The sequence below is a fragment of the Thamnophis elegans genome, chromosome 1 (genome assembly GCF_009769535.1).
Source record: "Thamnophis elegans isolate rThaEle1 chromosome 1, rThaEle1.pri, whole genome shotgun sequence".
In the NCBI taxonomy this organism is placed as follows: Eukaryota; Metazoa; Chordata; class Lepidosauria; order Squamata; family Colubridae; genus Thamnophis; species Thamnophis elegans.
In genome coordinates, this window is record NC_045541.1 from 58,464,875 (window position 1) to 58,481,879 (window position 17,005).

Below are 17,005 nucleotides of genomic sequence, written 5' to 3' on the forward strand. Positions count from 1 at the left end.
AATGGTGTTCTAAAGTCAGCTGTGGGTCCAGGAGGACTCCCAAATTGCGAACCCTGTCTGAGGGGCGTACAATTTCACCCCCCAGCCTGAGAGATGGAATATCTGGCCAATTGTTGGGAGGGAAACACACAAGCCACTCAGTCTTGTCAGGATTGAGTGCAAGCTTGTTTACCTCCATCCAGACCCTAACAGCCTCCAGGCACTGACACATCACATCAACTGCTTCACTGAGTTGGCACGGGGCGGACAGATACAGCTGTGTATCGTCTGCATACTGGTGATATTTTATCCCGTGCCGTCAAATGATCTCACCCAGCGGCTTCATGTAGATGTTAAACAGGAGGGGGGACAGGACCGAACCCTGCGGCACCCCACACTTAAGGGGCCTAGGGGTCGATCTCTGCCCTCCAACCAACACTGACTGCGACCTGTCTGAGAGGTAGGAGGAGAACCACCAAAGAACGGTGCCTCCCACCCCCACCTCACACAACCGTCGCAGAAGGATACCATGGTCGATGGTATCAAAGGGCCGCTGAGAGGTCAAGGAGCACTAGGACGGAGACATGACCACCATCCCTGACTCTCCAGAGATCATCGGTCAGTGCGACCAAAGCAGTTTCCGTGCTGTAGTCAGGCCTGAATCCAGACTGAAAGGAGTCTAGATAATCGGTTTCATCCAAGGACCGCCGAAACTTTTGATCAAGGGACCATGTGGATGCTGCAATGATTGTGTGCAAAACAGTCATCACTTTTTTCAGTGCTGTTGTAACTTTGAATGATCACTAAATGAACTGTTGTAAGTTGAGGACCTGTATTTTCTCAACAGTTATAAGTGAGGCAATTAGTTAATATGTTTGCTACATGAATAATTATAATTCTTCGATGGTTATAAAACTATGGGTTTGAGTTGTGTAATCAGTGCATGTAAGTACAGTAACAGGATTTCCATGAGCTAAATATTTTCAGCTTGTCCTTTTTGTCTCCATCTTCCTTCCTTCTATCCCTAAATGAGCTGCATAGAATGACATCTGTCAATAATGTCAGGGCAGAATGGGGACATTTTCACCTTTATGTTTTATCCAAGTAATCTATTATTTTAACCCAGAGACAAAGACATTGAGGGAACAGACTTCTGCTGATGCACTACTGACTTCTCATGTTTTCCTGCAGAGATCCCAAATTTGTTCAATTCTTTGAAGCAAATGTTAGCGAAAATATAGTATTTGCCAGGGGTGTGGGAAGTGGAATCCACCAGCAGAGTCCTTTGTTCTGGCGAAGGAGAAAAAGGTGAATATAGTCTAATGCACATTTAAGAACAGTGGCTTTAAGCTTTGTAATAGTTGGCAAACAAAGGCTGAATATCATAACCCATTTTTGTCATAATTCAAAATCTTGCATATTAACTCAATAAAAGGAGTTATTACACTATGTAGGTGTGTTTGTTTGTATTGTGTTGTGTTTGTGTTGTCTGTGTATACTACCGGCCAGGTCATTCTATACAGATGGTGAGACAACTGTCTATATCCTCCATCAGCAGTGTAATCCTAGTTGGTTTTGTGCTTGTGGAAAGTCCAAGAGCCTATTACTTAATATTGATCCATTCTACAGACTATGCGAAACTAACATTTTTGTTCGATTAACCATCACTGGCTCAATGTTAACAATACTTAAAATGCAGACCATGATTCCAAAAAGAGTGATTGTGTTAGTGTAACTTAACAGGCCAAAAGTCAGAGTACACATATTTTTGGTTTGGTGCAGAGAGCAAATAAGGGCCACATGCACACAGATGCTTTGTGATGCTAGCTTCCCAATTTAGAATTGGCTGGAAAACAGCTGTACAGGTGGCTGGATGCAATGTTCCCTCTAATTTTTTTTTCAGTGTGTGCGGAAAAGTATAGTGTTTGAGCGGCACATTTTCATGCCTGAGCACCTGAATTTTTTTCACAGATGTGTCACAGAGCAATTGATTTATAGGATCCGAATTGGAATGGAGAAAAATGATTTTGTGCATGCGTGCATGTGTGTGTTTGTCTGTGTGTTTGTGTGTGTGTGTGCACGTTTGAGTGAGCGAGGGATCCAGTAAGGGAACTGTGCCTATTTAGAAAAAAAGATAAATTATTGCAAATATGATCAGTCAAAGATAAGTATGAGGACAGGTTGGGTGGTAGAGGGGAAGGGGGAGAGAGAGAAAGTGATAAAAGAGTGGGAGAGAAGAAGAGAGGAAGAAAAAAGAGGGAAGAGAGACAGAAAGATAGAGAAGGAGAGAGAAAGTAACAGAAGAATGGAAAAGAAGGAGAGATAAGGAGAAGAGAGACAAATAGAAAGAGGATGAGAGAGACAGAGAGAGGAAAGAGGAAGAGGAAAGAGGAAGAGAGAACATCTCATTTCAACCCTGAGGTGCAAATATTCTCTTTGATTGGTAATTTTATTTGTTCATTTACTATCCAATACTCTCATTTCTCTTTAAGTTCATCAAAAATTCCCTTTTTTATTGAATTTATCACAATACCTTGAGAACAACGTTTTCAACATAGCTTTACAGCTATTTAAAATATATAGTAATTTAGGTCAAGTTTTCAGAACATTAGTCTATTTATAAGTCACTAAGTGCAAAGAAACAGAATTCAGAAAGTTGGCTTCCCTTTTTGTAATTGCCTATTGTCTGCTTAATTTTCTACCTACATTTTTGATAACTGATATTCACTGTTGACCCAAGAAGCCCATGGTAGAAAGAAACCCTCCCTAAGAACTTTGTTGGGTTTCCATGGAATGAAATTTGATCTTTTTCTCAACCATACAGTAGTGTATTTTTTTCTAAGGGGATATAATCAAGATAGTCCATAATTGCCTATCAATCTAACATTATGGCGATCGACAATCTCTTTATATTTCAACTCTAACTCTTTTAGTCTTAAAGATTTGGTGAGGAGAAATCAAAAAATTCTTTTAAAGAGGAAAAAATTGCTTGCACAATTGCACCCATGGAGACATGTATATATACACAACACATAGAGAAACAAACTTAACAAAGTGCTATGTCTGCCCACCAACTCTCTCTCTCTCTCTCATGAGAGTGAGCACGTGTATCCCACCTTTCCTTCAGCTCAACACGCTAACTGGCATCCCAGCCAGGCGAGAGGGACTGCAGAGAGTCTCCTCGAGTCTAGTGCAGCAAGTCATTCAATGGGAAAGTTGCCTCTCAGAAGGAATGACCCATCTTGGCTCCTGCTTTCGATCTGCCGCCCAATGACCGAACGAGGAAGCAAAGAGGCAGGAGAGACGAGTTCTCATGGCAAATCCGAGCAGCCGCTGCTGGGAGCCTGTCCCATGCCTTCTCCCAACCCCCGCACCCCTTCTCTCAGCTACTTTCTGCCTCGTGGACCTAGAACTGTCTCCGGGCTGGCTGTCCTCTCCTATTATCATGGAAGGTGTCTCACAAAAACCACTGCGCAGCAGTTGGAAACTGGTGCACGGTGTTTCATTGCCACATGCACGGTGGCGCAGCCACACAGCTTAGAGGGAACATTGGATGGATGGATGGAGGACATGATCATTTAGGCAGCAGCAGGGAACAACTGTGGGAGTGGGCCAGTGCTTTTTTTCTATATTAACTAGGGTGTTATTGGTTTCAATCATACTATTTTTCTGTACAGAGTCGGGGTATTGAGAGTGAGAGGCAAGGTATTGTTCATTATGAATTGCAAAATGAAATAATCTATCTGAACCTCTAGCACAAGGATGGCAAACTTTCATTGAGGGCTGCATTAGAGTTGTGTTTGATCTCAGGGCTCCAGGGGGCAGGTAATAAGCCACTCCTACAAGTTGTTCCCACTGCTTTTTCTCCCAAGGAACTTATAGAAGGCATGGTGACCTTTGTAGCACCCACCTGCCTAAAAGACCCACCTGCACACTTTTCTGATTTCATAAATTTGACTCTTCCTTCGCAACATAATCTTAGGAGGCTAGACCCACAAGTCTATATTCTTTTTGAGATAAAGTGGGATATTTCACACCACATCTGTTGAAAGCTGTTGAGGAAAATATTATATGTGTATATATAGATATAGTATCATGCATATTTTCGCAGAGAATTTTATTATCAACCTTATTTCTTTTAAGGTAATTCATTAATTACGAAGGAGCAGGTGCAGAGATAAGATACCCCATCCCCATGTGTGTGTGAAATGATCCCGATAAGCCAAAACTTTTTCCCCATTATATTTCATGCTTTCTATATATTTTTTTCTTGTTTTGTAGATAATTGTGAAGAGCCACTGATACTGTCATTACCTGCATCTGCTTTTGACAGCTCGTCCAAACTCTCCAATAACCACATCCCCAGCTTTGCGAAACTCATCAGACGGGATGGTAAGATCACAGAGTAATCATGCTGTCATCGTGCATAATTCTTCAGTGCATTTTTATATATGTTACCGGCAATATGTGAAAAGTTTGCATTGCCTAGAATGCTTAAAAAATGTATAGAATGTGTGACATTTAGGCAAAACATGAAATGTCTGTGATATTTTAATATGTTATACACTTTCCCTAGGCATTGTATAAATATAATACCTAGGCATTAGGCAGAATGACAAGAACTGTTTAGGCAAAATATGAAAAGAGAGTCATGAAAAAGGGACAGGTGAGGGTTAGGGTTAACTCTCCCCCTAACTCTTTATTGAAAAAAAATATATATGAAAAGGAAAGAAGAACTGCAAAATAAAGTACAGAACTTTCTTATTGAAAAACAACAGCAACATAAAAAGACCAGTATTGACCTGCTTGTTGCAACAAGGAAGGCTAGAATGGCATTTTAGTCAGAGTATTTTATACTTTGCCAGTTTGTCTTTTGGCATTGTATAGAATGCCAAGGAAATGTGTGGAAATATTAAGTGGTTCATACTTTCATGTCCCATTTTTTTTTTTTTTGCATTCTATAGATTTCGTAGGCATTCTATAAAATGCCTGATTTTACCCATTGATGATATTGTATAAATTCTTGAGTCAGTCCAAGTTCTTTTAGCAATTCCCAAAAGTGGGATTTACTTAACTTTGGAAATATTGATGGAAAGAGAAAGAAATTGAAGAACAATAGGATCTGTTATGAAATTGATAATAACAAACAGTTGGACATAATTTGAAACCCATTTTTTTTCTAATCATTTTCTGCATTCTTTTACTAGTATGGAAAATAACCAACATTTGTTTCACACTGCCTTGGATTAGCAATAACTATTTTTCACTCTTCATAGCTTCCTAATCCTATGAAGTTCAGATAACATTGATGAGGAAAGGAAACAACTAATAGGCTTTTTCTACATGACCAAAATCATGTTGAGAAGGAGAAAGAGCTCTTTATCTCACTAAAACAAGATTAAAAGCAATCTGTTCACAACTGATTAAGGAATAAATATTACAGCCTCAAAGGATGCGGTGGTGAGACCCCTCCTAAAGAAACCTTCTCTGGATCCAGCCATTTTGAGTAACTATCGTCCAGTCTCCAACCTCCCCCTTGTTGGGAAGGTTGTTGAGAAAGTGGTGGCCTTTCAACTCCGACGGTCCTTGGATGAAACAGATTATCTGGATTCCTTTCAGTCCGATTTCAGGCCTAGTTACAGCATGGAAACTGCTTTGGTCGCGCTGATCGATGATCTCTGGCAAGCCAGGGATAGGGGTCACTCCTCTATCCTTGTGCTTCTTGACCTCTCAGCAGCCTTCGATACCATCGACCATGGTATCCTTCTGCGACGGTTGCGGGAGGTGGGAGTGGGAGGCACTGTCCTTCGGTGGTTCTCCTCCTACCTCTTGGACAGGTCACAGTCGGTGTTGGTCGGAGGGCAGAGGTTGACCCCTAGGCCCCTCAATTATGGGGTGCCCCTATCTCTTGGACAGGTCGCAGTCGGTGTTGGTTGGAGGGCAGAGGTCAACCCGTAGGCCCCTCAATTATGGGGTGCCGCAGGGTTCGGTCCTGTCCCCCCTCCTATTTAACATCTACATGAAGCCGCTGGGTGAGATCATACGCCGGCATGGGATTAAATATCATCAATATGCGGACGATAAAGAATTGTATCTGTCCGCCCCATGCCAACTCAGTGAAGCGGTAGAAGTGATGTGCCAGTGCCTGGAGGCTGTTAGGGTCTGGATGGGAACGAACAAGCTTGCGCTCAATCCCAACAAGACCGAGTGGCTATTGATGCTCCCTCCCAAAGATGGTCCAGCTATTCCATCTCTCAGCCTGGGGGGTGAAATTATATGCCCCTTAGAGAGAGTTCGCAATTTGGGAGTCCTCCTGGATCCGCAGCTGACTCTAGAACATCATCTGTCAGCCTTTGTCCAGGTTCGCCTGGTGCACCAATTGCGACCCTACCTGGACCGGGAGGCCCTTCGGATAGTCACTCATGCCCTCGTCACCTCAAGACTGGACTACTGTAATGCGCTCTACATGGGACTGCCCTTGAAGAGTGTTCAAAGACTTCAGCTTGTCCAGAATGCAGCCGCGCGAGCGATTGTGGGTGCACCTCGGTACACCCACGTTACACCTATCCTCCGCGAGCTGCACTGGCTGCCCATTGGTCTCCGGACATGCTTCAAGGTGCTAGTCATTACTTTTAAAGTCCTACATGGTATCGGACCTGGTTACTTGAGAGACCGCCTCCTGCCAATCACCTCCCAAAGACCTATTAGATCCCACAGACTAGGCCTCCTCCGAATTCCATCTGCCGGCCAATGTTGGCTGGCAACTCCCCGGGGGAGGGCCTTCTCTGTGGCTGCTCCGGCCCTCTGGAATGATCTCCCCATTGAGATCCGGACCCTTACCACCCTTCCGGCCTTCTGCAAAGCAACTGAGACCTGGCTGTTCCAGCAGGTCTGGGGCTGTTGAATTTTCCAGCCCCATCCGAGGTTACGACTGTTGCTGTATTTTAAATTGTTTGTCTTTTATTTTTATTTTGTACCCCCTCCCCTTCTGATTGTTAGCCGCCCTGAGTCTTCCTGGAATACGGCGGCATACAAACCAAATAAAACCTTAAATAAATAAAAAGTCAATGGAAATTTTCTATTAACCCATACCACAACTGAATATTTCACCTGTCTCCAGGATACCTTATCTAGATATCTGCTGGTTTCTTTTTTAGGGTGTGTCCTCTTTTGTTAGCCTAATAACTTTATAAGTGAAAGAACAGATCCTTTGTAGAGATTTTCTTACAAATTGCACATGCAATGCTTTACTTAAGGTCTGATACTATCTTAGTCTCTCTTATTCTGTGTTTACTGCTTATTTGTGTCAATTACTACATGTGTATGGCTGTGTACATATTACTAATGTCTAATATTCATACCAGATGAATCAATGAAAGATGAAGATATTTTCATTTATAGTTTATAGACTGTAATCTATTGTGCTGTTCCAATGCAAGTTGATAGATAAATCTTTTCCAATACTCCAGTTTAGAGGACAGAGAAAGTGGCCAGTCCAGAGTCACCTAGTTGGTTTGTGTGATTAAAAGAGAATTAGGTAGGTTTCCCCCTTTTCTAGTCCAGCACCTTAACTTCTACATTGCTCTCCCTCTTCCCATCCCTCTCTCTAATGATGTAGAAAATGGACCTGCTATTAGACCACTACAACATCCTGAAATACACATTTAAAAGGTGACAGAATTAGCAGTGATGTAACATTAACTTGTTTGATTAGATAAGAACTACATTTCTCAGTGACTGGAAACCCTTTATGAACTTTTTTCTGAAAACCAACTTGTGATTTATGGGTTTGGATTTTCTTTGCATCGTTTTTTCTTTGAAAAAATTCTTCAATTAATATTATTATTATTTTTAAAAAACCATCCTGAAATACATGATATGGATGAGAGCAAACCCATGGGGCCACACATACCAAACTTTTCCCAGATTGGCTACTATTTTGGTGATTATCAAGATGTATTCATCTCCTGATGAACTCAGAAGAATCATTTGGTGGTATCTGGCAACTGGTATGACAACCTGAGCCCTAGGGAAATATCTTGAGTGGTGACTGTAAGCTTATCCAGTTGTACAACAGACAGCTTCTCTTAGCCAACATCAGCTGCATTTAGTCCAAAATCAGGCTGCTCCAAGATTCATGTTATGCTCCGTGCATTCATTTCCAACTGGCACATGTGTGAAAGCAATGATCCAGAATGTGGATTGATCACGATACTTAGTCAGTTGTCATCTGTGTTGAGTGAATATGCAATGCCTAATCACAAACTGGAACCTGTTTTGGTAGCTCAGTTGTTTTTAATGATACCCAAAATATTTGTTGTAGACATTTCAGCTATATTAGGAATCAAAGTCTTTCAGACATCATAACAAGAGTCCAGAATATTTTTATATTTAGTTGGAGGCAGCAAATACATATGGCTATCATACTAGAAAGAAACATTAATTAAAATCAGAAAAACAAGATCAATTTTTTGCAAAGAATGAAGAATGTTAGTTTATCACAGCTGAGAGATAATAGTTTCCATTATTAACAAGTTTCCTGCTACATTGATCTGAAGAGATCAGATGGTAAAGATCTTCAGTCCAATTTAGTTTAGGATAGAACAAAAAGTCTATAAAACTAAATAGCTCTTGGTTTAGTTGGAATGTTTCTGTGTGCAAAGTTCTGGTCTCTGGCATAAATTATTCAAATCCAGAGTTTCTTGTGAATTCCAAACTAGGTAGTATCTTTATTCAAAAACAATATGCTATTAAATGTCTACTCTTGTTCTGACCCAGGCTTAACAGAATCACAAAACAGACTCCTTGTCCTGAAAAAAAAAACCCTTTTTATTTGGTTAATGTGAATTCCTGGCATTCACATCCAGAAAGGTCCCAGCAATAAGGCTTTCCAGGTTTAATTGCAAAAACAGACCTTATCAGTTCTTGGCTAGTTACCAGGCCAAGAGCTTCCAGTTACAATGCTGTAAAATGAAATACCTGGTAAGCAGTTTATGGAAGCACCAACTCAAATAAGCAATTCTTCACAATAATAAGCAAACTAATTGTCTCCTGCAACCCCCCCCTTTTTTGCATCTATTTATCCCCTATGGGAGGGGCCATTCAGCATCCACTTGTGCCTTTACTTCCGAGTCAAATCCCATTCTTAGTTGTTCCTTTCTCCTCACAGCTCTGCACATACATGCATCTGGAACAGGCTCCAGCTGTTATTCTGCCCCACTTACCTCCAACTCCAAAGGCAGCTGATAAATGTTGGATGGCCCTGGCCCCATCTCTGCCTTCAGTGCAGAACACCCATCAGAGCCTTCCCCAGACTCCAGGACTCACTCAAGTTCCTTCCCAATCTCCTCACTGTCTGAATTCCCTTAATGAGATTAAATATTCTTGTGATGGTCTGGGTGGCTATAAGCAGAGGCTAACAGGCTACATGATTTTACAGATGGGAACAGTTGAGAAGAAAATTTATAAGAGTCTTCAGTAGCTATATCAATTGCCTCTCAATTGCAGCTCCACAACTCTAATGCAATCATGTTTTTATTATTTAGTTATTAACTGGAGGGTTTTTTTCCATGCATTGGCAAGATTCTCTGGATGATTTAAATTAAAAAATAAAATACAGTTATAGTATGATTTTGTAACATAGTTGAAATACGAATGTAAGTAACTCATATAGTACAGGTAAGGTTTAAGGTTGTGCTTAGAAGTTTGCTTTTGGTGACTCGGTGTGGTGTTTCCAAATAGCTGAACAATGGAATTTAATGAAATAAAGTCTTTTGTGGTTAGTGTCACAGATGCACCCCTCTCCAGATGTGATTTCAGAGGAGGAGGGTGAGTTTGAGTCTTTAGAAGAAAGTGTGGAGCCAGTATTGGTCAGGATTAAGGCTGAGAGAATGCTAGCCTGATAGAGCAATCTCAGGTGATCTAAGGACACATAGAGTAGAGAGAAGGCACAACATCGGTCAGCTAGACTACTTTTGAGAAGGCAACATCGCCTCTACTTAGCCCCATCCAGAGGACATTCCCAGTTCTGTGCCTTGTTTGCTTGTGCTGTGTTTCCTGGTCTGTTTGACTCCTGCATGCTTTCCTGGACTTTGTGTGTGACCATTAGACTTGGTTACCCAGTGACTATTGCAGTATGGAGCTTGGAATCTGGACCCATGTTACAGGGGTGCTCTCCGAGGACCTGTTTATTGGGGGTTGAATAAACACCTGTAGAACTCTTGCTATACATGCCTATGTGTGTAGGGAGCCAGGCAACACACTGGGAGACTGTAAAACAGGGGTGACAACTATGGTCCCTTTATGATCTCTGGACTTCAGCTCCCAGAATTCCTGAGCCAGCATGTACTCAAAATTTCCATGTAGTCACCAGAGTTGAGTGTGAATCAAGGAAGCCATTTCCACAACATCATGCTGTTCTTTCCAATCTACATTTAGGAACTAAATCTGGATTCAGCACCTTAAATCAACCAATGTGATAAAGTGCCACACTGTCTCCTCAAAACTTTTTTAAATAAAACTTTAACAGAACTTGGAAATGGAAATCTGTGAACTAGAATTTTATATGTTCACATCTTGTAGTTGGCATATTACTTCTTTTACAGATGCACTTAATAATTATGAAAAGGTCCATAGCAAATGGTTCACTACTTTCTCCATTTTGAGTTAGATCAAAAATGATCAGTTCTGAATCTGCTAGTTGTGATAGCATCCTTTGTTCAAAAGTATGACTAATTGCTTCTCTTGGTGCTGAGGACGGAAAACATTATATGGAATAGAAATGGTGAAATCCTTTCCTTTAATTTAAAACAGCAGATTTTGACTTTCAAATTTCTGATGTTTTAAGCATTTCCCCTCTATTAAAAGTATTCTTTCAAAAGGTCACCATTGGAGCAAGCTGATTTCATCATAGATGGAAAATAAGTTCTATCAAACTCATGTTAGTTTTTTTTACAAATCTGAGTATATTCTCTTTGACTTCACTGTTTAGACGGTATGATAGAATCAAATAGTTTAAGCCCATTTTTAAATAATGTTTAGATTCAAAGGGTTCGGTTGATATGTTGGCTGTTTTATATTTCTTATTAGTTACATTAGTCTGTTTGGGAGTTTTGATGGAATGTAACAAAAGAGTCAGAAATAGTGTACCTCCTTTAAATGGAAAGGATTGAAACTTTTTTAGATGTTCAACTCTAAAAAGTGTAACTTTATTTGAGAAAAATAGATACAGAAATTGAATTGAATTAATACTATCAGATCTGATCTACAAAGCTAACTTCAACATTCAGATGGTAGCCAAGATATAAAAATACTGACTTTTGGCTTCAGAATCAGAATCGAACTGCAAGGTACGTTGGAGATCTTCTGGTCAAGCAGGAGATCCTATACCATTTCAGACAAGTAACTGTCCAGTCTCTTCTTAAAAACCTCCAGTGGTGAAGCATCCACAGCGTCTGATGGTATGTTCCATTGGTTAATTGTCCTCACTGTTAGGAAGCTTCTCCTCAATTCCAGATTACTTTTCTCCTTGATTAGTTTCTATCCATTGTTTTTTGTCCTTCTCTCTGGTGCTTTGGAAAATAAATTGATCCCCTCTTCTTTGTGGCAGCCTCTCAAATACTGGAATACTGCTCTAATCTTCTTTTCTATAGGCTAGCCAAACCCCAATCTGCCAACCCTTCTTCATATGTTTTAGTCTCCAGGCTTTTAATCATCTTAGTTTCTCTTCTTTGCACTTTTTCCAAAGTCTCAACATCTTTGTAATGTGGTGACCAAAACTGTGTTGGTTTTTGTTTTTTCTACAAAAAGTCTGGTTAGCCGCTTCCATACAGTGGCTAACCAGACTTTTGCACCTTGGATCTGATAGCCTTACTTTGAACAGCATTTGATAACTACTTTTAACAGGATTATTTAACAAGAAATATATTCACACAGAATCTATTTTCATTATTATCTTTGCTGTTTTCCTTCTATCTCAGCTTTTAAACTTAGCCCCCTTTTCTCTATTCAGATTTGATGCATTCTGAAAGTCACTAGAAATTACTAGACAACATGCCTCTATGACATTAAAAAATTAGGAGAATATAGTGGGTGATATTTCAAGAAGACATTTCAAATATTGTTTGGCATTTTAATTAAAATATCATTTCTAATTCCATTGGGTTATTGGAACATAACTGCTTCTAGGAATATAAGATATCCCTTGATGGGATTTTCCTAATCTTAATGAAATTCATTTAGCTTCTCCAAAATTTCCTCAGACGTTTTTGTTAATTCTTCAAATGCACCTGAACTTTGACATAGACTGAACAATACTTGAATCTAAATCAGAAGAAAACTATATTTCACTCCAGTGCATATAGCTGTCTCCTAAATTATCATCATTAATTGGGGATATTAAAATTTCAATAAATTTCTACGGAAGAGAGTTCTTAGAGAGGAACATTTATTCAGATATGGATTACATTTACAACTTAAAATAAGGATTCACAATACTAAAGCACTGCAGAAAGATATGTATTTATTCACACTTTTACTAGTTCCATCACACCAATTTCTCCTAAAATGATTTTTAACACCTACCGTTGTCTCTGCAAGTCTTATTTGCATTTCTTTGTGCATCGTATTGTTGAATCCTAAAAATAAAACAAACTAGAGTGGGCTTTATGTTTATATTTTAAATAAGAAGGCATATCATCATTAAAAATGGACATCTCTCAGACCATATAAAACATCCAACTTGTGGTGAGCATTAAACGTGAATCTCAGGAAGAATTTATGTCTTTGTGCCATGCCTCTACTTTCCTAAGGAAAGGAAAAATATGTTAGCATGTTTACATTATAAATATGTACTGTAGTTTTATGGGAGATTTGAAAATATTGTAGACAATGAACATGGGGAATTTAACAGAACAATAAAACCAAACAAAATTGCTGAGCAGCTATTAATAAGGGAATCAAGTAATTGAAATATGCCTTTTGTGTAATGTTCAGTCTGGGCTTTGAACCTATTCTTATCTTATTGCTGCTACATGCTATGGTTAATGTAGTAATAAACTTTCATTTTCCTGGGCCTCAACAACTGGCATATGCTCTCTGGAGCTTATATATCACAAGGGAATGCTGAAACATTTGGCATGAAAGAAAGTATAGCATTCTTTGAGCAAGCTGAAATATTCAGCAAATATTTTTGTGAGAGGTTTTAAGGTTTAAGGTTTTAATGGATTTGTATGCCGCCCAATCTCGAAGGACTCTGAGAGATACCCTGCCCCGCCCAGGGAGAGAAGGTTCAGGGAAATACTTGTGAGGAAAAGAAAAATAGAAACTTGCCTTTAGTTCTTTCTATATTAATTGAGCAAAACAACAAGAATATTGTAAAAAAAAACTATATATAGCTCTAATCTCTAACCACAAGTAGTATGTCTTGCTTGCTTGTTATTTCAGCTCCAAACTTAACACACTGAAGACCATATTTTATAAAAAATATACTGGATAGTCTAGACTGAAGGCCCACTTTCCTACAAAAAAGTTGTAAGTAACTTTGTGAACAATTGCAAATTCATTATGTGCTATTAAGTTGAGGAGGAGCATGATGGGTTGCATGGGTAGACACTGGCTTGACAAACAGCAAGCTTATGCTTGAGTCCTGAGTGCTGCTGTGGGATGGGGCGAGCTCCCATCCTTCACTCTAGCTCTTGCCAGGGACATGAAAGGAGCCCACAACTTGGCAGTCCAAGGGCAGTGATGTCACCAGCTAATCCTTTCAACCTAGAAGAACTTCAGTACTCCGACATGAGTGCAATGTGATTAAGTTCATGTCAATGCTTGGAAACTACATAGCTAGATTTTGTCCGGGTGAAACTATCCCTAACTTGATCTTTCAGATCTTTCATTGATGCTGTAATTCAAACTGCTGCTTCTTCAAACTCCAACTTTTACTTGTAGTGTGCCACAGAGAAAGCCATTGCTTGCACAGGTCTGATATTTGTAGGTATGGACCAGTGGTGGGTTCCGAATCCCATTGCAATTGGTACAGTGCAACAAGGCCTGATGTCTACCACATGAATGTGAGCAGCGTGTGCATGTGTCCTTACCACTTGCAATGCCTCCGTGAGCCTCTGCCATGTTCCAGCTGCTCGGCAGAGCATCGCGCAGGCTCCGTGTGCTCCATGCACATGCACAGAAGCGCCGAAGAGTTCAAATACAGGTAAGGAGCTCAGGCGGGGGGGTGGGCCCTCCGGAGCACCATACTGGAATGGTATCCAGTGCTCTGGGCAGGCACTGATATGCCCATACCGGGGCATACCACCTGCAACCCAACACTGACCACGGTATCTGAATCTCTCTTTTCAAAGACCTGGATTTTTACTCTACCAAGCACTTCAATGGTCTATGGAATATTTCTTAACTGCTGGCTCTTTTTCCTGTTCATCCTAACAAGTAGAAACTATTCAGCACTTCAGATCATCATTGTCCCTTCTAAGACTGGGATCTGTCTGATCTACACTGGACTTTCCTGCCAATTATTTTGCTTACGTGTGAAATCAAAGATATTGTATGATTTTTGCACTCTTTCTTAACTCTTGTCTTTTTGATGTTGGCATTGTTGGCCACTATTGTAAAACTGTTAGCCATTATGCCATGCTCCAAATTTATTACCATAAGTTGACTATAGCCTTTGCTGATTATTTTTCTATTCCTTGCCATGATTTTGCAGATATTCCAACAATTTTTGTAGTCTTCTGAACTTGATGATGACAAAAGTACACATCTAATTTTGGTTCTTCTACTAGAGGTTCATAGAATATCTTATAAAGTAGTTTGAAAGTTGAAATCTCTATTGTATAAAATTTCAGTCTATTCCATCCACGTTTGATCTTCTTTGGATGTACTGCTATCTATTCCTATGGTGAAATAAAAGCTTATCCTTCCACCATGTATTAGTCAGAAAAGATGCTATGAGATTACTGTTTGTTTGCTTTTGATACTGTAGTCTAATCAGTCAATCTTGTATTACACTCACAGATCAGAGTTAAAACTATGGATTAATATGGCTCCCCTCCTATGACATCAGCATACCAATTTGATGTTGGAATTTCCTGAGTTCTGAGATCATTTGGAAGACTTTTATTATTTTTCCATATCTGTTTTTATCTTTGATGTCATTAGAGATGTTGTTGTAATGATGTTTTTTTTGTCTTTTTTCACAATTTTCTGAAATTGAATTGCTTCCTGAGATCTTTAACAGTCTTGGCTTTGACACTTCTTTTCTTTTTGACAATATCCACCTTTTTTCTGATATCCAATTAGCTTCCTTCTGTTTCTTGATCTCCTGTAGTCTGCTTTCACATTCATCCATAACAACTTATTTAAATTAATTCCATGCTTCCTCCTTCAATAAGGTTCAGAACTTTCAAAACAATTATGTTGATTTCTTTGAAAATGTTGGTATATGATCAAGATCATATTGGAGAAACTAATTGGGTTTTTTTTTCTTTCACTTTAGTTTAATTTGAAACCTATGTAGGAAGAATTTGTGACTTGTTCTATAGTTAGTCCTTGGCTACATCTTTGCTGTTATATCTGAGTTCTTAAACCTCCTTTTAATAATAATATAAACAATTTAGCTTTTATCAAATTCATCTAGAGATGTTCACATATATAGGCATCATTTGATTATAAGGACTATGTTACTAACAAAAAGCAAACAAACACCTGGATTAGTGAAAATTTGATGAGCCCTTCTTTTGCTTCATTTTATTTTCCTAAGCCATACAGTCCATCAAATTTTCCTCCTTAATATTTCTCACTTTGGCATTCTAATCTCTAATCACAAGTAACATGTCTTGCTTGCTTGTTCTTTCAATTCCAAGCTTAACACACTGGAGACTATGTTTTATAAAAAATATATACAGTATTGTCTAAAGTGAAGTCCCAAATTTAAATGCCGTGAACCTTGGTATTTTGAGATTTTTTTTTTAAAAAGAAAAAGTTCTTATAAATATATATGTACATATGTCATGAGGAGATAAAATTGAGTAAAAACTGAATTTCAGTTGATGTATTAGTTTAAAAAAAGGTCAAATAAAATTAAAAGGCAAGCCAAACAAAAATATTCCTTATGCCTGATTTAGATTCTAAACAGAATCTACCTGTCCATATCTGGTAAACAGGACAACAAGCAAAAAGCATTAAGAGAATTAACAAGCACAAACTTCAATCATAAATCACTACCTGGGACTTGATGTACCTGTAGAAACAGGGTGAGAAGCAATTATAAATTTTCCTGCTAGAATGGGCCTTTTATGGCAAGCCTCCATGGCCTATATGAGGATATGTTTTTGAGTAATGGAAATCAGGAAAAATATGCAACCCTGAAGGAAATAATTTTTTGGCTAACAGTACATTCTCCAGAACATTGTAATAAAGATGTATCACTCATAAAAAGTAGATGCAGGAATATAAGAATCATTCTGGGTTATCTTTTCTTTTAGGAGCTGGTGGCTGGTCCCCTTTGGATTCTAGTAAGGAACAATGGCTCCAAGTTGATTTGGGAGACAGAGTAGAGATTACAGGCATTGCTACTCAGGGAAGATATGGAAGCTCAGACTGGACCACAAGCTACAGTCTAATGTTCAGTGATACAGGTCGCAACTGGAAGCAGTACAGACAGGAGGACATCATTTGGGTAAGTCTCAATCCTTTGGATAAATGGTTACGGTATCACCAGCTGTTTCTAGGCAAAATGTCTTTCTCTACCTAATTTTAATTTTCCATCTTCAGAAGGATTCCAGCTGTATAAATCTATTAGAGGTATGTTTTCTTTTCATAAGATCTACCTAGGTAGAAAACATATGTTTCTATAGCAATACCTTTGAAAATGAGGACTGAAATTTTAAACAGATTTGTCTAAAACCTATGGCTATGGAAATAAAATGTAAAATAACACATCATATTTTATATCAAGAAGTTGAGAAATTTGAAAAATCAATATGTACACACTTCAAAATGCACTGCACTATAGATT

The 17,005-nt window shown here is 39.1% G+C and overlaps 1 protein-coding gene across 1 annotated transcript in view; it reads left to right on the plus strand.

The window, feature by feature from the left end:
- Positions 1-563: 563 nt before the first annotated feature.
- The window catches only part of CNTNAP5 (contactin associated protein family member 5), a 434,775-nt gene continuing 418,333 nt past the window's right edge, over positions 564-17,005 (plus strand). The window contains exons 1-3 of the mRNA XM_032211804.1: positions 564-597; positions 4,261-4,371; positions 16,473-16,666. Of these exons, the coding sequence (XP_032067695.1) occupies positions 564-597; positions 4,261-4,371; positions 16,473-16,666 (339 nt within the window). The remainder of the gene's footprint in view (positions 598-4,260; positions 4,372-16,472; positions 16,667-17,005) is intronic.